General features: G+C 38.8%; 1 protein-coding gene and 2 long non-coding RNA genes across 11 annotated transcripts; 2 read left to right on the plus strand and 1 right to left on the minus strand.

The window, feature by feature from the left end:
* lnx2a (ligand of numb-protein X 2a) lies at positions 1 to 27,092 on the minus strand. Of its 9 annotated transcripts, XM_087308635.1 has the most exons (12): positions 26,955 to 27,080; positions 23,188 to 23,696; positions 15,168 to 16,287; positions 14,420 to 15,087; positions 12,746 to 13,724; positions 12,461 to 12,660; positions 10,577 to 10,945; positions 8,360 to 8,539; positions 7,850 to 8,027; positions 3,695 to 3,920; positions 2,213 to 2,371; positions 1 to 551 (listed from the first exon to the last, which is right to left on the minus strand). In XM_087308635.1, the coding sequence occupies exons 5-12, from the start codon at positions 12,912 to 12,914 to the stop codon at positions 416 to 418; spliced, it is 1,617 nt and encodes a 538-aa protein (XP_087164761.1). In that variant the 5' UTR covers positions 12,915 to 13,724; positions 14,420 to 15,087; positions 15,168 to 16,287; positions 23,188 to 23,696; positions 26,955 to 27,080; the 3' UTR covers positions 1 to 415.
* Positions 2,218 to 4,339, plus strand: LOC141380678 (uncharacterized). Its single transcript, XR_015524963.1, has 2 exons — positions 2,218 to 2,394; positions 2,543 to 4,339. It is a non-coding gene; the product is annotated as an uncharacterized LOC141380678 (long non-coding RNA).
* On the plus strand, positions 13,181 to 17,386 carry LOC147838035 (uncharacterized). The gene is made up of 3 exons (XR_015524964.1): positions 13,181 to 13,734; positions 14,433 to 15,098; positions 15,173 to 17,386. It is a non-coding gene; the product is annotated as an uncharacterized LOC147838035 (long non-coding RNA).
* Positions 27,093 to 27,653: the final 561 nt, after the last annotated feature.

Here is a 27,653-nt window from a genome sequence, read left to right on the forward strand (position 1 = left end):
TCTGGTGTCCTCACTGGGAAAGATTTATTAAACAGCTGTGCACATTCATCCATTCATACTTGCACGCATACATACACTGTTTGTTCTGTCTCTCTTTTTCACAAACATTCACAAACGTAGATCACATTTAGAGATAACATGAATATAAAACCTCCGGTAGAGTGGACTGCTGATCGGCATGGTGAGGGGAGACCTTAAGGCTGCTCTCCAGAGGGGGAAAAGCCTCATGGGCGTGGCAGGTTTTCTAAGGCCTGGTTTGTTCAGCATCAAGTAAAAGCATTCGTTGTTGTTGTTTTTTTTCGAGACTCTGGCTTTGACAGTATGGTGCCTCCGTGGCAGAGAGTAGAACACATAGGACCATTAGAAGACACAGATATGAGTGTTGTCTGTGGTGTGGCATGGTGTCCTGGTTGAGTTAGATCAGACTTCCTGGCCAGGACACAACCGTAAGCGCCACCCTGCTCCGCTGCTCCTTAAGCATGGGCACAAGCGCAGAATGACTCATGCCAGCTGTGGACAGACCGTTTACAGCCACTATCATGTCACCACACCTGGATGGAAAAAGAAATTGTTTGATTATGTGAACGGCACGCAGTATAAGTACAATGTCAGTGCTAGAGATGTGACGCCAAATTGATTGTTAACAAATTTAAGTGGCTTGGACATTAAACAATTAAGTTGTCCCCAAAAAAAATCCCATGAATTGTGTTGTTTCAGCTCATTTAAAATAAGTAGTTTGAACAAGCACAAACATAATGTGAGTGTTGGCAGCTTGTACACGAATCCCTCAGAGGCATGAAACAGAACATTTCAAATTGTGAATCGATTGTACATAGCCTAGAAAGTGTGCTCCTTTATGATCACTAAAAAGCTGTCACTCATAGTTCATCTCAAGTTCAGTTAAAATCAGTGAATCTCAATGCTTAAATGATACATTTACATGAGAAGATTACATTGAGAGGATTTGAAAATGCACTGAACTCAGCATTGAGTATAAACTCTTGACAGAACCTGGAGGACTAATTCTCTGTGTAATGGGGTACAATAGGGGTACAATTGGTTAGTAAAATAACGTTCATAAACACAACTTGATGATTCTTTTGTGTTTAATTCTACAACATAGACACCCCAACCATTCTTGTCCAGTATTTTTTAAAATACATTTCTTTACATACAGCAGCATAAAAAGATCATGTTTTTAACATATGTAAACATTGTAGAGCAAAATGTTCAAGTGATGTCATGTTATGTTAAAGGGCTATTTTACCCAGAAATTAACGTTGTTTTCGTTCTCGTGGCGTGTGCACGAGCTAGTGATGTATCTCTGTAGAGCAAAAGCGTTCAGCTGCGTGTCTGGTTCTGCCTTTTGGTACCCTTTTGTTGTGCTAGGTACCCTTCGAAAGGGCGCCCAAAAAGTGGTACTGTTTGCTTTTTGGTACCTTTTGACAGTAAAAATGGCCATAAAAGTGTACCGAACTGTACCCTACCATACCACCAAGTGGAAACATCCTTAATGGTTTCAAACCTTGCAAACACTAAAGAAGATATTTTGAAGATAGAAAACCTGTAACCATTTACTTCTATAGTAGGTATGGAAAAACAAATAATATGAAACTATGGTTACAGGTTTCAAACATTCGTCAAAATATCTTCCTTTGGGTCAGAAGAAAGATCAAGTGAAGGGTGAGTAAATGATGACAGGATTTTTATTTTAAGGTTATCTATACCCTTAACCACAGATGTTTTCTCATAAAACTCCATAGGAAAATCTAGGGTACAGTTGTCCAACTCAGTTCCTAGAGGGTCGCAGTTCTGCACAGTTTAGTTCAAACCCTAATTAAACAAACCTGAACAAGGCTTGTTTGAAACCTACAGGTAAGTGTGTTAAAGCAGGGTTGAAATTAAACTGTGCAGGGCTGCGGCCCTCCAGAAAGTGAGTTTGACAGCTTGGATCAAGAGAATTACTTTTCAAATTACTCTACTCAATGTGCCCAGGCCAAATCAACAGATATGACTGTGATTGGCTTTGCTCAGTGACCGTTGACATTCCACAAAGTACTTTTGCCAAATCTGTTTTGCAGCTATCTATTGTTTTAGCTTAAACTCTCTTTTGTTTTTTGACATTTTAATAGAGAGTATTTGAAAGCGCTGTATCATCTAGCAATAAAACATTAGGTCATTGTTTATTGTTTGTTTTGTTGTGCTTGCTTACTTTAGACGACCATCGTAGTATGCGGGAGTTCCAAGGACGATAGTCTTGATAAAGAATGCCTGGTTGCTGTGGTTCTCCTCATAACCTCCAACAATGCTGAAGCCCCAGCTGCCAGGGTGACTCCTGCGGAGGACGATCTCATGACTGCTATGCAGGTAGCTGCGACAAAGAACCAATGAAATGTAAGTGAACATCGTTATCAAGTTTTATCACCAATGTGGAGAAAAAAAAGTCAATTAGCTCTGAAAACTAGGAAAAACAATGAGATATTGAGATGGAGAAACACAGAAAAACTGATGCTTGTTGTTTGTCAATGTACTGGCCTGGCAGAAATGGAGAATTTGGCACAATGACAGGAAGGGAGAAGGAAACACAAGGGCGCCAAAGCAAAGGGGATAGATTGTGAAGGGCAGACGTGAAGGCACACTAAAAAGCAAGGAATGAGATTGGACTGAATGACCTGCGACTGGGCTGAAATGGGCTAGGAGCAAGTTATCTCCACATGTATGCTTCATCTGATAATCTGCAGCTGTTGATGTTTACATCACAACACAGCCATAATCCTCTCATAGGTTAGCACTGCATAAAGCTGCTGATCCAAAACACATGAACACTACAGATATTTCTGTAAGTCACCAGAATAACAGTATTTCATCCTTCAAAAGCTGTTTCCGTTCAAGTTCGGATTGAAAACAGTAGGTGAACCGAAACTGAGCATGATGGTAAGTCCTGGCCAGATTGCATCGACTATTTTAGGGTTATTTGGATCAGTGCTCAGCAAAGTGAGGATGCTATTTTTAGCCTCCCAGTGGAGTTCAAAGAGAGTCTGGAAAACTAAAGGTACATCCACTATAAAGGCCGGGACACACCAAGCCGGCAGTCGACCGTTGGGCTCTCGCACAGCATTTTCTCAGCTAATTTGTTTGGTGTGTTTCATACATCGCCTCTTGTTGGGTCAAAGTGTAACTTTGCAAGTAAAGTCGGCATTGGCAAAAGAAAGTATTCTGATTGGTTGTTTAGCAGCAAATTAGAGATTGAGAACTAAAATGGAAGTGACAAAACCAAGCAAACGATTCAAGTCAAGAGGCAACACAAAAAAGTCAGCTGTAACTTTGTAGCACTTCCCAAATTTTTGCAAACTATGTGAACTATTAGGCTATCAGAAATATTTGAGCAATGAAATCCATCTGTCGTACTGTAAAAATAGTACTCAAATGCTGCTTTATTTATGGCGTGTCTGTGTGCCTCTCAAATTCCGGTTTCTCTTAGTGGAATGAGAAAACAGACTACTGCCACATATGGATGTGCCACCATGCTTTTGTTTCAGTATGTTTTTAGTCCAGTTAGGAGCAGATTCAGCCGACGCAAAGGACAACACAGTTTATTTGGCGTAGGCTTGGTGTGTCCTGGGCTTAATAGTCCTGTGTCATTTGTTTCATTCATAAAATACGCTATGTGTATAGCTCTAAAAATCTGATTTACCTGGGAAGCCCAAGCCACAAGACCCATGATGGCGACCAGCTTGCATCGTAGTCATTTTCGTGTGGAGGGAGAAGCTCTTCATCCAGGCCTGGCTCTTCCACCATGGTGACTTCTAGTGCTTTCAGCTGAACAGAGCAGGACGTGGCGCTGGACTTCAGGGTGCCAACTGCTTCGCTGTGGCTCAGGTAGGTCAAATCCTGACCGTTAATACTTAACAGTACATCCCCTAAGCAATTAGAGACCACAGAGACACTTCAAGCTTCTAAAGAGAGAGGATTGCAAAAGGGCTGAAGCCACATGGAGAGATATCGTTTCAGTGCACTTTCCTGTTTTTCTTTTTGTCTGTTTATTATAGATAGGGTAGACAAAGTACAGAAAAGCCTTTCAGGCCTTTCTGTAGCTGAAATGGAGTAGAGCATTATGCTTGAAACAGCAAGGTTTTGGACTTATATCCCAAAAAAGCAAAAGCTGAACAAATTGCAATTTAAGTCACCTTTGGATAAAAAAAAGTCAAATGCGTAAATATTAATTAAAGAAATTACCAAACTTTGTGATGTCATGTAACTCTACAGCATGAAAGACCAGTTTGTCCAATTACAGAACAAAATATTCTGTTTCTGTTCTATTTAATAAAACAAACATTTACAGCACAGCCAGTCGAATTCCCCCTAAAACAAGTTTTAAGAGTTCACACTTAGCTGATGATTGATAATAAAGCTTGTTTGGCATGCTGTCCCGGGAGAGAGCCCTGAGCTTATGAGTTCCTCAAGCCCTGGGCTCCCTCCCGTTTGCAGGGCGAGAGGGGTGTTTGAGCACAGGTAGATCTCGATGAACTCCCCCCGCTTAATTCTAGCTAAGTGATGCATATGGATGACTGAGGAGAGTTTTAAGAGCTTGACTATGGTATCAATTTTGTGTGTTCAATTTACTTGGGGTGCGTGTTATTTGGACTGTGGGAGGAAACCAGGGAACCCAGGGAAAACCCACGCGAGAATGGGAAGGACAAGCGAAACTCCGCACAGAAATGTTGGCTGGTTTAGTAGGGACTTAAACCAGAGGCATTCTTGCTGTGAGTCAACAGTGCTAATCACTGGGCCTTCGTGTCGCCCGTCTGGAAAGGAGGGAAAGTAAGGGTGGATGAGGGGGTTCTTCAAGACGAAGATAATGAGATAAGAAAACTCTGGTTATTTATAGTGAGTTAGGAATCATCTGATTGGATAATCGATCATGAGCTGCTGCTGGAACAGTTGAGAACAATCATAATCACGGGATCCTCTCGAAATTTATTTATAATAAAACTTCACTTAATTTATACAAATACACACATACAGTACAACCAGTATAATCTGATTTCTGTACGAATTATTTTGAGTCAAGTGTTTTTTAGTGAATCAAACACATATTGCACAGTCAGTATATTTTGATTTGGAGTGAAAGATTCTAATTATCCCTTCAAGTACACACACAGTGCAGCCAGGATACTCTGATTCATAAATAAATTACTTTAATAAGCGAGCGCACTTTGAAGTGATCCTGGTATATTTTTTACAAGATGTAATATAAGCCCCAGGTGTTCCCAGTATGTGTCTATGACGTTTTATTTTAAAACACTTCATGGATCATTTATTATGCCGTGCTGTAAATGTCCCTTTTATTGGTCAAAGCAAAAACACTATTTTAGTGTACTGTATGTACCTTTTAAAAAGGTTTATTTTTGCCTTTATTATGATGGGACAGACTATAATGGCCCAGTTCCAATTCCATTTTATACATCTATGTCTACACCTACAGCATGCCTATGCCTTCCCATTGCCCCTTGAAACAGATTGTGAAGGGATAGAAATAAAAAATATTGCCCTAAGATACGGGACATCACTTCTTCAACTAGCTGTCACTAGTTTATACGTCACACAAGCACAGTAACATTTAACAGATTACCTACTCCCAAAGTTGTTTTGCGCTGTATTTGGATTTTTAAAAAACTTTTTTTTAGAGATTATTTTAAACTTCAAAGCATATAAGCTTATGTGTTTACTCTGGTATCCTGGTAAAGGAAAGGGCTAAAGGCTTATTTATACTTCTGCGTTAAGCGTACGCGTATGCTCCGATGCTGACGTGCCCCTCTCAAAAAAATGTAACTACATGTCCCAATTTGCAACGATGCGTAACGCAAGCTTTTTGATAGGTCAGCTTGGTAGCTGTGCCGAGTGTGGTCGGTGCTGAGAGTCATGAGCCCGATGGAGCGAGTATTTACAAGTGGGGAGCCCCTTGAAGAAGCTCCTAATGGAAATTTTTGTTTTGTGTTCCCCAACTCTAATTCCCCCTCTCTAATTGAGTGAGTTTTAGCCATTTGTACATTAAGGTAGCGCTCAGAAAAAACAAAACAGCCGCAAAGAAACTCATCACAGAGGAACATAAAAACATGCTGCCAGATAGCGATTCAGAAGTGTTTATTGCAGAGCAACAAAAACAGCGCACTGAAGTATAAATGTATGAATATGCAAAGGTAGGTGCTGTGTATAAACCAGCTTTAGGGGCTGATCACACCAAACGCATTTTTTTGCTTTGAGAGGTGCCTTTTTTTAATAATTTACTAACGACTTTGATCGTTTTGTGTGCTGCTCATGCACCCTGCACGCCTCATGTTTTAACTGCCTGTTGCGCCTTGCGTTTTTGCCGTTGCACGCTCTGTGCTAGCATTTGAAAAAGGCTTTTTGCCACAATCATTAATGTCTTTGTTTAGTTTTACAGTCAAATGTGTGTGCTAGTTTAAGGTTCCAAGCTTGTACACTGAGATTAATAACCCCGCACACTGAATTAACTTTGACTGAGGCTATAACTAAAGGGCGTCACACACTGGATGCGCCGCTCAGAGCCGCAACACAGCACACCAGACGCGTACATTTGCATGTTATTCGCGGCAAAAATATGAACAGTGTCCTGAGTTGTGGCTGGGCGCCGAAGACAGCTGCCGGCTTGCAGCGCCGGTGTGTGTACCCTGATAGAAAAAGATGTTTAGAATTCTAAAATGCATGGCACTACGTGGTGGACGCTGCGCATCGCTGAGCGGTGCTTCTGGTGTGCGACCTGCTTAAGGCAAGTTCATTATTTCCAATGGAGGGAGGTGCACGTGAGGCAACGTGCTCACACTTTACAGCCGCACCTAGTTGAGATGACAGGCAGCTTCTGTGTCCATGGGAAATGCAAACGGCTGAAGTTTAAGGAGAACGTAATAAAAAGTACACGTTTGCAAAACCACCTAAGGTTTCAAACAATAGCTCCGATGAGAGCGATCATGTGGTGAATGTTGATCTTGTGTTGAGCCCAATGAGCCTTACATCTAAAAATAGAGCAAGCGTGTTCCTTTGGTGACATTACTTTAACTCACCTGCTGAAAAAGGCGGACGTGAAACAATAAACTGAGGATATGATAATGCGCGCCTGTCAATCAATCAATAATGGCGGGCGGGGAAACTGCACTCCAACGTCATGTTGCGGTCGATCTCAAAACTGCTCCAATTGGTCCACCTTTTTATGTTGTTAAATTGAAAAAAAAAGGACTGGGTGTGTTCATATCACCCCAATGTGATGGTCTATACACTATACTTACACATATGTCTGTCCAAACAGACATCCAAAGATTTTTCACCATTGGTGCCCTTTAAAGTCCAGGGCACTCGAAAAATGTGGATTTTTTAACACACTGAAAATTGACAAGTTTTTTTTAAGTGCCTTAGACTTACTTTTGCTGTTTATTCTAATAAATCCCTTACCCAAATAGCACCGACACATTAATTAAGCTACCCTCTGAGCACTTTTTGTTTTATTTTGGATCCAAATAAAGGGTTTCATGAGGTGACTGAAAGCTGGCTGTCAGATAATATTTAAAGTCCTCCTTTTAAGTTTGTCAGATCACACACACACACAAAAAAACAAGTTCACATTATTCGGTCATGTCTGTGAACATAAACAGTAGCATATGTATCAGTATTTTAGATCTTGTTTTTTTCAAAGTTTGAAACTCTTCATAACAACACAGAGCTAAAACAACTCAACAAGATCTTGCGGTTTTAATTGGAATTATTTAAATTAAGAAATTGTAACATGATCTCTTCAATAAGGTAAACAGGCTTGATGCCTATAAATGTCACTCACCACGTTTGATTCGTCCGTCACGTGACAGGCAGCCATGGGGCTGGACGCTCGTCACAAATATGGGCAGTTCCCCACTTTTGCTGCCCCGTCCTCCTGCCACAGTCATTCCCAGAGACTCATGAGGCTCCTTCTTCACAGTGATGTGTTTCTCTTTACAGTTCACACACTGGGAGAGATCCTGCAACACACACTCATATTAGAAAAGCAGCAGAGCATCAAGTCTAAACGTGTCTCAAAGGTATGGATAAAGAAAAAGGAAGCCCGTTTCTAAACTGACACTCTGATCGGCTCTCTGTAGAGTGCTGTTCGTCATCCCAACGGGATCAGCTGTACTTCCGAATTGATCTCATAATAGATCCGACAAGGAGTAATTAAGGTTGTGGTCTGAACTCATGGAAAACTGGAGGCTACCCAGATGCTTCGTAAATAGGGCTCCCTAATTACGTCTCCACAATGCTAAAATAGATTCTGCAACACAAACAGACTTGGCCGCAAGGCGTGTGTACTCACTCTCTGGGTGGAAGACCTGGCAAGGTGCAGACTGGGGACGGGACTTGGGGTCGCAGTACTGGGAAGTGGCGGGATGTGATCATGGCTCCAAATGTCCCTGGTCAAGGTGGAGCCTGTGTGCACCGCCATAGTCTGCTTGCTGGACCGGCTAATCAGCAGATTGACTCTTTCTCCGCTAGCCTATAAAGATGACAGTAGGCGGTCGTATAAATACCTAATACTCTTATAGAGGTGGCACTGCATCCAACAAAGACGGTCTGCTATGTGCCAGTGCTATTCTTAATAACACTTTAGTTGCCCTTTCTCTGTGATCGGGGCAGCCAGATGGGGAAAAAGCAGCTCACGTAGACATAAAGATACTATCAATCACATTACCCTCTGAGCAGGGTAGCAGAGTGTGTCCTAATGTCCTAAACAGGCACTGAGATTTGACACCAGCTGTTTTATAAGAGGAATATTTAGTAGAAGGAAATATTTATCATTTTAAAAAGAAGATATGTGTTATACTAATGGTGGGTAAAGTGGTTGCCCAAAAAAGATGCTGTGTGGTCGCTAGGGAGTTGCTAGGTCGTTTATTGGTTTTCCAGGCTGTAGATATGGCCTTTAATTTAGATATATGGATGTTTTTTGTTTAAGATTTTGAATATATTGATAATCTTACTGTTAAATTGCTGATATTATTGATTTTTTAAAGTATATATTTTTATCTATTTTTGCCATCTCAAATTGTTAAAAATTATTTTTCATTAAAAAATATAAATAATCACTAACAGAATTTAGAAACATAGCCTTAAAAATTATCTGTAAAAGTGTATAAATTTCTAAAACAAAAACTGGAAAAAAAAAAAAAAAAAAAAAAAATATATATATATATATATATATATATATATATATATATATATATATATATATATTATAGGAAAATACACATATACACACCCGCACATATCAAAAACACACACACTTATTACTTTAGGTTACCTTTCCTACAATCTCTGCTCACTTGATATATAAAAATCCAAATATTTAACCAATTGCAAAATGAATATCCATTTTTTACGGTACATTATAAACTCACCGGTCCCTTTATTAGGTACATATTACTAGTACCGGGTTGGACCCCCTTTTGCCTTTAAAACTGCCTTAATTCTTCATGGCATAGATTCAACAAGGTACTGGAAATATTTTGGTCCATATTGACATGATAGCCTCACACAGTACTGCAGATTTGTCGGCTGCACATCCATGATGCGAATCTCCCATTCCACCGCATCCCAAAGGTGCTTTATTCTATTGAAATCTGGTGACCGTGGAGGCCATTTGAGTACAGTGAATTCATTGTCATGTTTAAGAAACCAGTCTGAGATGATTCACATTTTATGACATGGCGCATTATCCTGCTGCAAGTAGCCATCAGAAGATGGGTACACTGTGATCATAAAGGGATGGACATGGTCAGCAACAATACTCAGGTAGGCTGTGGTGTTGACACCATGGTCAAATGGTGCCTATGGGCCCAAAGTGTGCCAAGAAAATATCCCCCACACCATTACACCACCACAACGAGCCTGAATTGTTGATACAAGGCAGGATGGATCCATGCTTTCATGGTGTCGATGCCAAATTCTAACCCTACCATCCAAATGTCGCAGCAGAAATCGACTCATCAGACCAGTCAACGTTTTTCCAATCTTCTATTGTCCAATTTTGGTGAGCCTGTATGAATTGTAGCCTCAGTTTACATTTTTTAGCTGACAAGAGTGGCACCCAGTGTTGTCTTCTGCTGCTCTAGTCCATCTGCTTCAATGTTGGATATGTTGTGTGTTAAGAGATGCTCTTCTGCAGACCTCAGTTGTAACGAGTGATTATTTGAGTTACCGTTGCCTTTCTATCAGCTCGAAACCAGTCTGGCCATGCTCTTCTGACCTCTGGCATCAATAAAGGCATTTGAGCCCACAGAACTGCCGCTGGATATTTTCTCTTTTTCAGACCATTTTTTAGAGCCATGTGATTGGCTGATAAGAAATCTGTATACTTTATAAAGTGGCTGGTGAGTGTACATCTGTAATGCCTAAATTCACTTAGAGCACTTTAGCTTTTAGTATTCTTTTGACCTCAAAAACACAAACATCTATACACATTTAATAATGGCTATTAAGAAGTTAGTTAAAAAGGTTTCTTTGACCTCTCCCCCACACACATGCTTTTTCTCTTTACCTGTATAATCTGAGCTGCCAGCTCTGGCGTGCCATGTCTCAGGTCATGCTCATTGACAGCCAGCACCCTGTCGTTGCTGCAGAGTCGCCCATCTTTCGCAGCTAAGCCTCCCTCCAGCAGATCCAGAATAAAAACGCCGGCTTCATCTGTACGCCGCACAAGCTTGATGCCCAGCTGCTCTGATGATTCCCTCTTGTGCAGGGTGATGCGTATGCTGGCAGGGCTGCCCTTGGGCGATGCAGTTGCTGCAGGTGGCCTGGCAGAGCAGCGGCGCTCTCTTAAAACCGTCAGCTGAAGGGTAGCACAGGGACGGGCCAGTGTAGAGCGAGCAAAGTTATGGGGCACGTTACTGATGTCTACATTGTTCACCTGCACACAGAAGAGTAACATTAGGCTAAGAGTAAATGAGTTTCATCTATGTGGAATGCTTAAACGGAAGTTTTGTTCATTTATTTTCTTTTTGGTTTAGTCCCTATATTAATCAAGAGTCACCACAGTGGAATTAATCACCAACTTATCCAGCATATGTTTAACGCAGCAAAAGCCCTTCCAGCCCCAACCCAGCACTGGGAAACACCCTTATACTCTTGCATTCACACACATATACTACGGAAAATTAGCGTATTCAATTCACCTATAGTGCACGTCTTTGACTGTGGGGGAAACCAGAGCACCTGGAGGAAACCAAGCTAACATGGGGAGAACATGCAAACTCCACACAGAAATGCCAACTGGTCCAGCCAGGACTCGAACCAGCGACCTTCTTGCTGTGAGGCAACAGTGCTAACCACTGAGCCATTGTGTCGCTCTTCGGCAGTTTTTAATCGCTTTTAATTTTATCTTTTAAAGTTTGAGCTTTTATATTGAAATAGTGAACCAAAAATAGTGTAAAGAAATGTTAAATATTTTTTTATATATTATAAAATGTAATCCATTCCAGTTATATAATAATTTTTTCAGCTATTACTACAGTAGTAAATCATTCTAATAAGCAGAATCAAATTACTTATCGTAGTTGAAACCAGTTTCTTAATATTTTTGTGGACACTCATGATTCATCCCCCCTCGCCTGCCAAATAAATATAAATAAAAGAACATCAATTTGAAATACAACTCTGCTGAAAAAACTATTTATGTAACTTTAATTGAATTACTTTCATAAATTTTTACAGATTAGTATTTTTGAACAAATCTTCTAATTCTATTCAGTCAAAAAATGTCTTAAATGCATTTATTCTCTTTAGAAAACAAGACCCATCACTAGGCCCACACAGAATCTGCAGATTTCCAGCCCATCATTGAGTCCATTTATTTAGTTGTGTGTAAATTTATATTTAGTCAGTTTTTAAATTAATTTCTGCAATATTACTGACTAATATGAAAACATCCATATGATTTATTTACAATACAGTTTGTAAAGTAATAATTTCTGTTTTTAGTAGACATATGGTAGATGTATTATATGAGAGACTTGCTTTGTTTACTAAATAAATGGATCTAAAAAGATTTGCACTGTAAACATTAAATAAAAGTAAAAATGTATATTAAGTTTTTAGTTACGATACTCTGAAAATAATTCCACATAAATCCACAGATTTTTTTACTATATTCTGCCCAGAAATAGCAAAAAATGTCCACAGATTCTGTCTGGTCCTACCTATCACCATCAATCACCATTCAAAACAACATGCAACTTAAATTTACTGGTCAGACTGACTGGTAAAAAAAAAAAAAAAGCTGCATCTATTCATGCAGATAGTGATCCTCCCATCAGCATTCATTAGAGCTTTTTAGAGATTGATTAAAGTATCAAGGCTGATCTGTAAATAGCAGTGAAAATGCCTGTTTTAATCAGACACTTCTTTTGGAGCATAGCGGCAGTACCTGAAGTATTTGGTCTCCGGCCAGCAGCCTTCCGTCTCGGGCTATAACACCGTCACGGTACACCTCCTGTATTACCACATTTATCAGGGGAGTCTCATTTCCACCCACAATACTTATGCCCATCTCCGAGTAGGGGTTTGTACGGTGAACCTCAATAGTAGTGATTTCTCCCTCAGGTAGAGAAGGAAGTTTTACACAACCTGAAGGAAAAGGCACATATAAAAGATATAAAGGGCATTTCATCCTATAGAAAGAGGTGTAGTGTAGAGCAGGATGAAATGATACCTTCTTCAGCAGAAAGAGGAAGAGTTTCAACAAAGTCCCATCCTGAAGAAGCCGAACTGCCAGTGCGAAGAAGATGAATGCATGGGTTGCTGAGAGGACGCTTCACACGTGGAAGAGCACACTCTAGACCATGGACACCTTTGCGGAAAAAAATATAGGTCAATTTCATTCCCTCACAAAAAAAAGGAATTTTAGTGTATTGTGTTAGCTTAGCAACATGTCTATCATATACATTTCCACTGGAATCAACTCTTTAAATAATAATCATTTTGGGCATTTTTGTAATTTCTAACATCTAACACTATTGTTGCAGAAGAAAAATCCCATTTATTCTCTCCATAGGATTACTTATTTTTTATGCTGACTAATAAATCGTTAAAAAGATATTGAAAAGATATTGTTATTTGGTTTTTGCATATATTTTTTTTATCTTTTGTGAATCTTCCAGAACATCCCAGTGGGATTCTGTTGGATTGAGTTCAAGTGATTCTGGAGGCCATTTTAGTTTAGTCAACTCAGTTTGCGGTTATTTGAGCTTGTCTTGCTGGGAGTAGCAATCACTAGATGGGTGCACTGTGGTCGTAAACGAATAGACATGGTCAGCAACAATACTCTGGGGGTCTGTGGCATTTAAAACTATGCTCAGCTGATAATAAGTGGCACAATGTGGCAAGAAATGATCCATCATACTGTTACAGCACCAACAGAAGCCTGCACTATTGTTAATACAGCACCAAGCGAGGATTTTCCCATCCATTCATGTTGTTTACACAAAATTCTGACCTTGCCGTGTGAATACTGCAGAAAAGATTGAGACTTGGCAACCCTTTTCAATCATCTATTGTCCAGTTTTTGCAAGCTCTTGTGAATTGTAGCATTGGTTTTCTGTTTTCTTATCTGACAACAGTGGTATATGTGTGATTTTCTTCTGTTGTAGCTCATCTGCTACAGTCAGAAAAAAGGGTGAGTCCAGCTCTGTCTAGGTGGGAGTGTCGAGTGGCGAATGAGAGAAAGATTTGCATAAAAAGAGTTTCAGATTAAGCACGCACAAAACAACACACAGACGCTGGGGAGATAGACACTGACTATGTTTACATGGACATCAGTAATCAAATTATTTGCATTATCTGCATTTCTCTGTAACTTAGGGTGCTTTCACACCTGTGAATCGATTCAGTTGTTCCGAAACATAGATTACAATTGTTACATTGTTGCTCTTTGCTCTTGGAGCGGTTCGCTTTCACACTGCAAAGTTTCTAATTACCGGGAGATCATCAATCGTTTGCGGGCATCCGACTCGGAAAACTTCCCGCCCTACTCAAAATTCTCTCTTCATATAGCCGTAAGCCTATTACATATTCATAAAACACTGTGATATAACCGCGCTCGGATCGGATCGCTTTCTCACTGCAATCGAACCGCTCCAGGGTTTGTTTCAATCGAGCCGAGACCACCTCATTCAAGCAATCTCGGAGCGATTACTTATGCGCGGAACAGAGCGCGAATGCCCTGTTCACATTTGCCAAACAAACCGCTCTAACTGGGCAAACGAGATACGTTCCGAAACAAAAGTGTAGGTGTGAAAGCACCCTAAGATGCAATCGGTAGGTAGCGTCAGACAGCCATGTGTCTAGACTGTGTATATCCTGTCACAAAATGCGGCAAAAATCCTACACGGTGGTAATAGTTTGATTAAGGTGTTTTTATGTTTACATTCAGAGAGCAGCATTTACAGCGGATTTTCAGTCCATAATATTGTAGTAATATTAGCATACTGTAAACTTAGTGACCAAATCATCAAGGTATGTCTTTAAAAACTGAAAGATTACTGCTGACGATACTAACTAACTTTGCCATCTAAATAAACATAAACATAGCACATTGATCGCCCACTTACCAAATCTGTAGAGACAGGACAATCAACGCGAACTGGACTGCGTCTTTTTTAAAAGAAGACGAGTGGCTAATCTGGATTTCGCCATTTCCAGATGCAAAAAGCTCTCAGGTAAAAAACGTTCCTTACAAATGTATTTTGTCGCATGTTAGCAGACCACTGTAATCCACACGTGAGTCCAGCTGTGCTCTCATAGCAGGAAATAAAAAAATATATATTGTTGCAGCACATTTATAAACGCAACACTGACGACTCATGTCTCCAAATAATTCTTCTTCTTCTTCCACTTTATTTTAATTCCGGTTGGCAACACTACGTGGCGTCTCTCTGCCGTCTTTGAAGCTACCATGCATATTAATGAAGTTGCACCTCATTCACAATAGAGCACGCTGATTGGTTCAAACCAAGTCTATCTCTTGAATTAATGATAAAAACTTAAAGACGTCATCTCAAAAAAATGTGTTTTGGTGTTTCCTAATTCTTTAATGAGTGCTTATTTGAAAACTGGTTTCATCATTCTCCTCATACCTCAGACATCAACAAGGCTTTTTACACACACAACTGATGCTCGCTGGATGTTTTCACTTTTCAATGCATTCTCTAAAAACTCTTCAGATAGTTATGCATATAAATCCCAACAGATTAGCAATTTCAGAAATACTCAAACCAGCATTTCTGACACCATCAACCATGCCACATTCAAACCCAATTAAACCACCTTCTTAACCATTCTGATGCCCGGTTTGAACTTAAACAGATCATCTTGAGCAAGTCTACATTTCTAAATGGTCTGAGCTGCAGCTATGTGACTTGCTGATTGGAAAAACACTTCCAGAAGGAATTGATTAGGTTCATCGGAGTAAAGTGTACTATTATATCGCCCTGCATTTGTTTGTATTTTTTGTTTTGTCAATTACAGTAGTGTAAAAAGAACAATCCACTGTTGAAAATAGGCTAATTTTACAAGTCATCTAGAGTTAAACAGTTGAGATTCTGGTGGAAGTTGAGTTCCAGGTCTAGTGGAAGTACTGTTAGCTTAGCTTAGCATAAATCAATAAATCGAATTAGACCATTAGCATCCTGCTAAAAAAATCCAAAATTTGTTTTGAAAATTTTCCTATTTAAAGCTTGATTTTTCTGTAGCTGCATCATGTATGTACTAAGACTGAAGGAAAATGAAAGGTTTTTATCTTTCAGGCCGATATGGCTAGGAACTTTAGCCAAATCTCTTTGGCTAAAGAGATTTAACAATGATAAAACTCAACTTTTTACCTCTAGTTAGGGGTAAAGAATGAGCCTGTTTCATTAAAAAGCCTATTTAAAAAAAATTTGAGTGTTTCTATAACTAACAACACATGCTAATGCAAGTCTATAAACAATAACTGTGGATTTCAAATGATGAAAGTTATACTTAGGCTACTAACTGTCTTCTTCGGTGCTTTCTTCAAAGGCAGGGTTGTCTATACCAGGCTCTTCTGTCCATGTAGGAACATTGTTGCATGCATTGGATCCAGCAGGTGGTGATGGCGTGTCTTCCTTTATCTCAGTCTGGGGGGATTTGGGGGGATTGGTCGCTGTGACCCTGTCCTCACTTCCCTCCATCTGCGTCCGCTCTAGCTTTGTTCGCTGACTCTGTGTTCCAGGACACCTAGACCCGCACAAATAGACACAAGTATATAAACACAGTAACTTTTAACCTAAAATATTCTGAAGGCTAGGTACACAGAGGTCTAGTTGACATGGAATGGAGGACAAGGGGAAGAAAAAAGGAAGCAAATTACCGAAACCTTGCTCTACATCCTCTGGGCAGATGCTATTCCAGGAATCTACAGTATGGTAAAATGTTATATTGTCAAACCCAGTATACTGCAGTGTTATGTTACATATATTAGTGGAAACCAGGAGCAATTGCAATTGGGGAATTCACAATCAATTCCTCCTATCACAAACAAACAGAAATCTTTTTTTTTTTTTTATAATATTATATTGATCTAATTGGTTATTCTGTTATGTCTATTTGACACTATTTCAGTTCAGTGTGGTTAAAAACCTGTTTTAAACTTGATGCTAATTGATCAGTTGATTAATGTATCAAGTTAAATATATATTTAAATAACTAAAATGTATGTTACTGCCTAGCCAAAATAGAAATAGACTTTTGCTGATTAAATGGATCTGATGCTGGAGATCTAAAGGAATATGAAACAAATACAAAAACAATCTTAAGTAACATTATTAGATACTACAGCAGTAAGGAGTTTACTTAGAGGTAAGTGTTTATTTGAAATACTGTGGGTTAATATTACTAATATTTAGTGTTGCAACTGACCCCTAAAGCCTCCTTTACAGTGCACAGTTCGCCCCATAGACTTCAATTCATACGCATGCGATTGTGGCAAACCGGAAACGCAAACTTGTGCGGCCAGTTTTGCAATTCGCTGTGTTGCAAAGATCAAGCTTGGTGAACTCTGACCTGCAAAATCACATCATGTGATTGCATGAGATCAAAAGAAGATCAAAAGATGAGTCTCTGTATAGAAATTTTAAATATGGACCAATCGCTTGCTTATTTTAATGTCTAATCAACTTGCTTAATCCTGCCTGTTTTTGCTGGACCAGAATTTCGCATTCTTAAACTCTAGTGTGACTGCGGCATAACACTGCAATTTTAGCATTATGATTTCTTGCGTTCAGTTTAACTGCTTAATCTCTCCAGAACTTGAAGGAACACATTGACATGTTATTCCGGATATGTATCTGTGTCTGCAGAGTTTAATATTATAGTATTGTCCTTATATATAATGAAATGAAACAGTGGCTCAGTGGTTGGCATTGACGACTCACAGCAAGAAGGTAGCTGGTTTGAGTCTCGGCTGGGTAAGTTGGCTTTTGAGTGTGGAGTTTGAATGTTCTCCCAGTGTTTGTGTGGGTTTTCTCTGGGTGCTCCGGTTTCCCCACACAGTTCAAAGGCATGCGCTATACTGTACAGTAGGTGAATTAATTAAACTAAATTGGTCATAGTAATGTGTGTGAATGAGTGTGTATCGATGTTTCCCAGTACTGGGTTGCTGCTGTGAAGAGTGTCCACTGCGTTAAACATAAGTTGGCGGTTCATTCCGCGGAAGGAAAATTATTAAATGAATATAATACACACTTGTATAGTATTATCAATGAATACACCTACTGTATATTTGTATAAAGATGACTGGTAAATGTCAAGTAGTCACTCAGTTATGAAAGAATGTTAAAAGAAATTGTAAAGTTGACCCTTGTTTTACTATTAAAGTGCTATGATTAGCATTAAGATTAATAAATAAAGAGTTCAAATGCAAAAACCTCTTAAGTGCCGTCTGAAATTTCTGTTGGAAATGAATATTTTTCTCAGCCTCATGTTTATGTTGAGATATTTCACTTTTAAGACCAGGAAATTAGCTTATTCTTTGCCATAAAAGTGATATTACTGAACATACACACAGGAGCCTGGTAAAAACGCTCATTTTAGAGGACAATTTCAGACAGCATTTTAAGGGTTTTGCAATCAAACTCTTCAAATGTTATAGAAGTATTTATTGTAGTTCACTTGAACTTTACTGTACAGTCTGACAATAATACATTTTGTAATTTTGTGATTCAACTGTATGTACATTCATTTACTCTTTTGAATTAGGTTATTGACCTTGATCTCTGCTCTGAATGTTTTTGTTGTTGATAAATTGTATTGTTCTTTTAGTAGTTTGAAACTAAGTACACGTACAAAAACCTGGTAATGAGCTGCCAAAATGTTGTTTTTCTACATTTTTTAACAAATGTATTTCTATTAATATTACTTGTACAATTTATTGTTTCTAGCTACTACAAATGTTAGTAAACGTGACTTTGTTAAATTGTTCATTTTCAGGTCCCATAATCCAATCCGAAAGCAAACCCTTAACAGTCTTTGTTGTGAGATATCTCTTTGCCTTTGAGCTGGGAGCATTTCATCATCTCACTAACATGACTGTCATACAATTAGCAGCTCTAATTAATTACTCTACGCATCGGTGAGAACAAAGACTAGTAGCATGGCATTACATGCGGTCTCGGAGAATAACAAGAAAGCACCGGATTGTCAGCACAGCTAAGAAGACGGCTAATGCTGGCAATAACCCACAGTCTTCCCTTAGGAAGGTGTTAGCACCTTGTTAAGGTTAATCTCCTCGGGTGTTCTTCCATGGAGCTATAAATAAAACATTCCAGCAAAAAAGCAAATCATCTGTGGAGTAGAGATGGCCTGACAAACTTTGATAAGATCCACCTTTCTGTTGCTTTTTGACAACTATAGACAATTCTTTCAAGAATTTGTCCTGTAATTTTTTTTACTAACTCAACCCTTAACTATTCAGACTCTCTAGACCAAACCCTTAGTAGGCCAAGACCTTCAGCTTCTCCAAAGGAACTGTCCAATTCAATCTTTTCCACCAGAACTAATCTCAAAATTTATACCACTCTCCCAAAGCAAACAGTTCTGCAATCTCCTAGTACAAAATGCCATGCTGGACTCTAACTCACCATAGCTCTGGGTTACCCTTGGCAGTTTCACAGAAGAAGTGGTTGAAAAGGTTTCTTGAGTTGAAGTTTCCCAGCATAGCTGAAGAGAATATGAAACTGCTGCTGTCCAGTGCATTGCACACGACAGACTAATCTCCCATCACATGACGAAGGGGCAAATAATCCCCAGATGGGAAGTCAGATCAAGCCCAGCAGGCTCCACTAACAAGAAAAGTGTCTGCAAAAGTCACTGGTCTGCGAAGCATCATTGTCTGACTCTAAAATACATGCGAATGATATTTATTCTGACTCAAGAGCCCCTGCAGACATGTGGTTATGCTCAAGTTGAACTATTTAGTTACATGTGTTCTGCATGTTGAGCAGGTTTACTTGGGATTTACTGGTCAGGGTACAACACAACAGTTTGTGGAATATTATGTCCAGCATTTAGATGTGAGCAGTACATCTCAGCTGGGAATTTAAAAACTTGTCTTGTAACACATGTAATATTTTGGTTTAATTGAATTTGAGATGATCAATCGGTAAAGGGGTTTTCTGTAAGAAACTAACAAAGACTTGTTATTAGCGATAGTGGTGGCCGTTACATGAACTGCAGTCAGCAACTTGTTGCACATAAATTAGAACAGCGGTTCCTAACAGGGGGGTTGCAGCCCACAAGGGGGACTCAGTAAGCTCTGTGGGGGGTTGCGTTATATTTTAAAAAAATTTTTAGCAGAGGACAATTAGGAGAACGATTATTTTATCCCCTGGTTGGCCAAAAACAGACACATTTGTAATTCGGCCTCCACATAAAAGATAGAGTCTCACTTATTCACCTTCAGCAGCTAATAGTAATGACCCAAGCATACTGGACCCAGGTGAAGTAGCTCCAAACATTTCGGGTCGCAGCGCTAGCAATATTGAAAACAAAAATTACAGGAAATACCGAGATACTTACCTAACCTATGGTTGTATTTCATTTTCTTGAATCAAAGAGTTTCGGACCCAATCATAGTGCATTATCTGTGCCAAAGTTCTTGCCAACGAGTGCACGAGGCCATCTAAATTGAGACATTTGCAGACGACTCATCCCTGATATCATGACAAGCCCAGAGCATTTTTTGATCACAAGGCAAAAGAATTGACATACACCCAAAATGAGATGAATGACGTCACAGCTACTGACAAGAAACCTCTAAAAATATTGTACACAGTTGCTAATGTGCTACAGAGGAATTATTTGGAGAGGAAAAATTAAAACAACTAACCAAGATACCATTGTCAATTAATATGGTTAAATGTTGCATTGCAACAATGTCAGAAGACGTGAGGGATCAGCTTTGCGTGCGATTTTTAGGATGATATGTGTCTTGCCCTGTAAAAGATCTTTTCACGTATTGACCAAATTATTACTCCCTGCCGGAATCAATCCTTACAATGACTGAAAAAGCATAACAAATAGCATGCAAGTATTAAATTGTAATGGTCAATATTATATTTTTCCTTTATACACCAGTGTGTATACTGATATTTTTGTCAATGAATTTCAAATAAAGCCAATTTAAAGGCCAAAGCTTTATGTTTTTTTCAGTTACAAATGGCCTACTGATGTTTGGCTTTTTAAAAAGTGGGTCTTAGGCAACAAAAAAAAAGTTGGGAACCTCTGACTTAGATAATAAGTGATTCAGTGCCGTTCTTTTTAATTATTATTATTTTTTTAAAGTAGAGGATTTAAAAGTATTGTTTCAATGACAAACATTCAGACATTGTCGATGCTGCATGAAATGTTTTGATGAGTATGTAAATTGGTGTGGTGAAGGCAATATGGCAGCGAAAACAGCAGTTAAGAAAGCATCTGATCATAGTAATAAGGATTATGCACAAGCTGCAATTTCATAGCATCATGTCGACAGATCTACTTGGATATTAAATCATATTTGAGACTGTTTTCAAACTATGTCAGACTAATTTGAATAAATACCTTTTCTTTGCATGACACGTTGATGTAACTGTAAAAAATAGCTCCTTCTGCAATAACTTGAACTTTGTAAAAGCATTCATTTCACGTGGCATAAAACAGAAGAGAGACTGCCTGTAAATTTGACATCCTTTCAATCGTTTTTCACACGCTCAAAGTCTAGAGTGACCACCTCTTTAGCCGAGCAACAATATTTTATGTATAACTCACACAAAAATGTCAGAATATGATCTCCAGCCTAACTCAAATGCATTTCCCTGAGGTTGTGTTTTTTTTTATCAGTCTGCCTGAAAACTAATTTTGCTGCAGCCTGGTACAATGAAGGGTTCTGGTTTTTGTCTGTCAGGGCACCTATATGTACTAGTATAATTCCAAACATTCACAGTATGTCAAGACAAGTAATAAAACGGCATCCAACGTGAAATTTCAGTGTCTTTAAAAAAAGATTATTGTACATGTGAAGGTGATTCCTTCATTTAACTGTGTGTTTCTAAGGCAACAAAAGCTTTTGTTTACAGTAACCATTATATATACACATTAGGTTACATTCAGGATATACATTTTTGAAGTTCTTGCATTCCCTGAGTATCAAACAGATGATTTATGCATTTTAGAGCAATGTTTTACTGTTTTGAGCTGCATAAATGCAGCCATAAAGTGAATCTTTCAACCAGAGACCTCACTGGATCTTTTTACAAGAGGATAAGCATACCACTGTGCTAAATATTACTGATGAAACCCAATGTTTCAGTGAGGATTATTGTGCACTGAGCTGAAAATCAGTTTCTTTGATAAGGTCATTCTAATTGTATGTTTTTGATCAGATGTTTATTATCAAAACAAGCATTGCCAGATTTGTAAATGTATTACTTTTTTCAATCAATCAGGTTTAACAGGTTAACAAAATGGTCTGATTTTATTCAATTATTTACTTTTTTATCCATTAGGACCCTTCACACACATGGACATTCAATTCGATTTAAACTGTTTCGAACACTGAAAGAGTAATGGAACATTTTACAAGACAAAAAAAATGTATATATATACATATACATACATATACATATATATAATGTTAGTTTACACTAACATTACAGTATTCATTACAGTTTATCGGTTTACTGTGCTACAGTATTCAGTAGCATTTATTAATAAAGAGTTGTTCACATTATACTATCTGGTTTGATACTTTCTACTATCTGGTTCGAAAACATGCTTGTTATAAGTTACTATATTTTTCCCCATGCGGATATCTTTCAGACATCATTAAATAACAGATGAAAGCATCTAAAAGCGTGGACGCAAAGTTAACATTATTATTACTTATTCTTGTAAAAGGGAGTAATAAGAGCTCCACAATAATACAAGTCTAGTTTTTTGTCCCAAGGGTTGAATAATCTATTTTGTTCTGTCGATCTTACCATTCACTCCTGCACATATAGACGTTAATTTTACAGTGGTTTATTCTGTCGAAACGACAGTAAAGGCATGGATTATTGCAAAACAATACAGAGATTTCATTATAGCGGTTGCATGGCAAGGCTATTTATATTCTCCTGGATTTATTATAAATATGGAGGTGTTTGTATCTGAATTTTATTAAGCACACTTTATACACATAGCTAGGCCTGTATATAAGGTTTATTGGTGCTGTTAAATTAATTATCACGTTCAAAAAAAAAGTTTGTACACATGGATGTATTGATTAAATGTTGAAAACATGCCTCCTTTTCTTCTGTTTTTCAGACATTTTCATAAACTTTCCCCCCTTTTTGACTTTTTGAGCAAAAAATTTTGGCAGTCTATAAAAAGCTGTTCGCCATTTCTTATTTTGGCCAATCTAAACAATTATAAACAACATAAAATATACACATTTTGATGTTCTGATTGCAGTTCCTATGTAAAAGAACCACTTCCTGCCCTCTATCTGAATTTCATGCAACATCAATGGCATCAGATAAAAATAACCTAATGCTCGAGTACCAAAACATTGACATCAAATAGTGCTTATTTGAGTCTGAATATTTGTCTTGAGAACTTTACCTGTGTTTGAGATGTGCCTCCAGGTCGCAGCGAGGCATGCTGAGCGAGCAGGAGGGCGTGAGCGGACAGGTGACCGACAACTTGTCCAGCAGCTTGTGCACCAGAATGCTGGAGCGCCGGCAGACCTGCAGCTGCAGATGCGCACGGTCCAGTGGACAGAAGTCCCGTTCCTGCAGGAAGCTGCGCAGACAGCGGGCACAGAAGGTGTGGCCACATGGTGTATCCAGGGGCTGAACTAACGGCTGAAGGCAGATGTGGCACACCAAATCATCATCCACTTCCAAACGATAGTTATAAAGATGGTTCTCCCAGGTGCGGTGAATCTGTCCACATTCAGAGCAAAGGGCCTCCAGAAGAGCTTCGCTCACCATGCCCGGGTCCACTCCCTCTCCCAGACTGCCCATTGCTCTCGGCTTTGGCTACACTCACTCAGTCCATCCCGCGGGCGTCAGAGGCTGTGCGACTCCGGCAGGGGACGACCACCCCCTGGCAGGCACAGTGACATCACTCTGAAGGGTGGCAGAGAAACAGTGAGGTAACTATTGTGAATGAGAGACAGTGTTTGTGTGTGCCAGGATGAGATTATGTTGCAGAGCAGTGTGGGTTTACTCCTGCACATTAATCTGGCAGTGTAATCTCATGCTCTCTCGCCTAGAGAAATCTTTCAATCCCGCAGAGAGAGAATTATCCAGGATTGAGGCAGGGAGCACCGAGTCAAGAGGTTTTCATGTGAAAGTGAGAAGAGGAGGGGCAAGAGAAGACGACGAAAAACAGATACTGTGTAAGATTCCAATGGAGAGCATTTGTTCATAAAAACCAGAGCGGAAGCCCTCTGAGTCATTAAATATAAATATTAATCAAAAACCTACTATGTTATAATTAAAATCTTTCCTCCGAAGGCTGTTTCTGATTTTGATAGTGTAGATTTAAAGGAATATGGCTCACATTATGTCTTTCTTTTCTTTTTCATTCTTTTAAGACCTGTTTTAACACATTTTAATCTGTTTTTAATCACTGTTATTATTTGTTTATATTTTCTTATACTTGTCTCTTTTATTCCTGTTCATGTAAAGCACTTTGAGTTGCCACTGTGTATTAAATGTGCTTTATAAATAAACTCGCCTTGGCTTTGTGTTTACTCACCATCACCATTTATTCTGAACTTTTTTCTAAAAATGAACATTTAATGTTAACTTACTCTCAGGCCATCTAAGATGTAGTTGGCTTTTTATTTAGTAGAATAGTAAAGAAGATTTATGTTGAGATTTATGCATTGAGTAAATTAATTCAGCATTTTTTCTAATATTTCACGATCTATTCCTTTATTATTTCCTTAGATCAAGGAAAAAAGTAATGGAAATATGAGGGAGATAAATTATGAGGCAATTTTAGTTTTGAGAGAACTTGAACTGGAGTTTTTAAACTTTGAGGGAATAATAAGTGAAAGAATTGTAAAATGACAGATATGATTTAGCAAATGCATACATTTCACAAAAAAATACATCTAAGAGTGCAGAACTATAGTAGTATACTCGAATATTTACATTTTAGAAATTGGCGTAGAAACTAATTTTACTCTGAAAATGAGTAATGTTAATATTGGATGTCATTTTCTTGCAAATTATACTGTAATAGTCTACTTACACAGTGTAAACGTTTTAAGATGGTGGTTCCTTTTCTCAGTAGTATTATGGTATAAATTCTGACGGTATGATAACCTTGGAAACAAATATCACGGTTTCACAGTATTGTGATTACTGCTCTAAAAAAAACAATCATTTTTTCCCCTTTAAACAAAATATATTTTATTTTGAGAAACATGTAAAGTATTTTGGAGCAGTAAACATGTCAGGCTAAAGAATTTAAATGAATCATTGACTTCTGCTGTCTTTATTAGTTTCAAAAACACAGATTCCTTTACAATTTAAAATGGCATCTTTTGATATCTTCTCTGCTGGAGATACTGTTGTCCTAAAAAAATGTAAATAAAAAAATCTTACACACCTTAGGAATGATTATAACAGAAAATTTTGGCGGTTTTAAAACCTTGACTTTTCAAAACCGCGGTATACCTTGAAAACGGTTATCGCCCTATGCCTAATGGAGTCCATGCCTAGCAAACAATTTTGTGATTAATAGACGTCTAATAGACATCTAAACTAAGACAGTTTGGCTAAAACAAGGCTGAACTTGGGCTGTCAGTAAAAATCTAAAAGACATCTAAGAATAGCCCAAAACTAGACAGATTAGACAGACTTTACATCTGTAGTCAGTTATTTCTGTTAATTTGATTACTAGTTTTGGCTTGTTCTTAGACGCAAGGGTGTAGCGGACGTTTTAAAAGTGGGGGGACAGCTGTATGAAATCCAAAAGTTTACATTCATATAATTATTAATCACCTATTTCTAAATGGTCTGTCTCTAAAATAGCCTCTGCTAGATGGCTATTCGATTTATTACTAGACAGTCCAAATGTAGCCTTGTTTTAGCCAAGACGGCTATGTTTAGACGTCTTTTAGACATCTTTTTAAAACAAAAAAAAATGCTTACTAGGTGGCTTCTAGAAAGAGAAAACTCCTGAACTATTCCTTGAAAATTGCCTATTCAATGCCACCAAACAGCAGGGGACAGTCTATTGGGCCAACAATAACGACACTTATCGTCTATATGCACGTTATCCGACAGCTGTGCGTCCATGACCGGCCTCACGCCTGCTCTGTGGACGGCATCTCCGTGACTACCTGCCTCTGTGTTTATCTCGCAGCTGGACATGAATAAAACATGAGGACACAAGGCTCCTCTGTTCCCACTACAAAGCCCTGTCAACGTCTCATCACACACACACATACCCATGCTCACACTGTAAATGTCTTAATATGGACAGTCTGAACCAAAAGAAGCAGCTCGTGCCTTGATAGCGAAGATGTGGGACTTCATTACATAAAGGCTGGGATGCTTAATGGTCATTGGGCGGCTGCCATTAGTGTTTCCATCCTATGTTCATTCTCCTCAGACTTTTAATCACAAGGGAGTGTTTAGATATTGACCGCAAGTGCTGTTCAAGGCCACTCACTTGTTGTATCCTTGTATCTTTATCTGACTGTCACAGTTGTGTTCTCACTGGCAAAATGGCACATTCGCCTCTTATCTGGCTGCCTGGCGGATGAAGAATTAAATGTTTGTTCAGCTGAACTGACACGACAAAACAATACAACTAACGGCTGATCTGTAAACATCTCGGCTACAGGGAAAGCTTGCAACATCTGACATATTTCCATAGCTTTGAATTGATTGTGCACAGTCTGTATTTACTGAGCAAACGGCGTTCGGGAGCAGTGACATGTTTCCATTCTGCAGATCTATCCACAAACCACCATTTCTGACACCCATCACCTTTCCCCAATCAATACATTGACCTTAATGTTGTTCAGAGAGGTTGTACATCCACAAACAGGTAGGCAACAAAAAATAAATTAATGGAGGGAGGGGGGAGGAGAAATAACGGCGCTTTCTCTGTTGAATTAAAATGTCTGTGGAGGCCACCTGCATGAATTGTCTCGTTAATTAGGCGTATCCAATCCGGATCTATGACACGCACAAATATCGATACCTCATTATTCCTGGTTTAGAGCGGCTCGCTGTAAATTTTTCGTTTGCTGTCTGTCTCTCTCTCTGTGCCGTCGCCAGTACAATGGGCGACAATGACATCTAAGAAAATACGAAATAAAAGACCAGCGAGTGATTATATGAATATCTGAATAACATTACCTATTCGCGTTCTTCTCGGATGCTGTGAACTCTGGCCCCGAGAGGGGAGAATCATGGAGCTCAATCACATCCACCGCAGCTTCCCCGAGCCGCATCCGCACGTCAAAACACCCCCGTATCTTTCTTGGAGCGGTGTTTGATTCGTGAGCGGATGATTCATTTGAGTCGACTCTGTTGAACAAATCAGATGGATCGAATATTATAACTGGTCTGCACAATTCGGTCATGAGTCCGTCCGAGCGACTCTCGTAGCACAGACTGCCCGACTCACTGAACGGAGAACCGAGAGTCCTTGTCGGGATTTTTCCATTAGGATCCATTTAGAGGGAACATTTAATTTTAGCTCGTGAGTGTGCAAGTAATGTAACTTGACTAATGACTTTTGTCAACAACAGCAGCAGTGGTCACGTTTATTTTTAAAGCATGTGATTGTAAATAGTTATTTTATTCATTTATTTATTTAGTTTTTTATTGGTCTGTTTATTATAAATACAAATTATCTTTAGGGTACAATTATGGACCTTGAAATAAAAACTGTTTATTACAGCCAATAACAGCTAATAATACACTACTTATAATACATGAATTTATATATATATATACAGCGGAATGAACCACCAACTTCTCTAGCCACAACCCATCACTGAAAAACACACACCCTCATTCACTATGGTTAATTTTAGCATACCATTTCACCTG

This window comes from Danio rerio, chromosome 24 (assembly GCF_052040795.2).
Source record: "Danio rerio strain M-AB ecotype USA chromosome 24, GRCz13ab, whole genome shotgun sequence".
In the NCBI taxonomy this organism is placed as follows: Eukaryota; Metazoa; Chordata; class Actinopteri; order Cypriniformes; family Danionidae; genus Danio; species Danio rerio.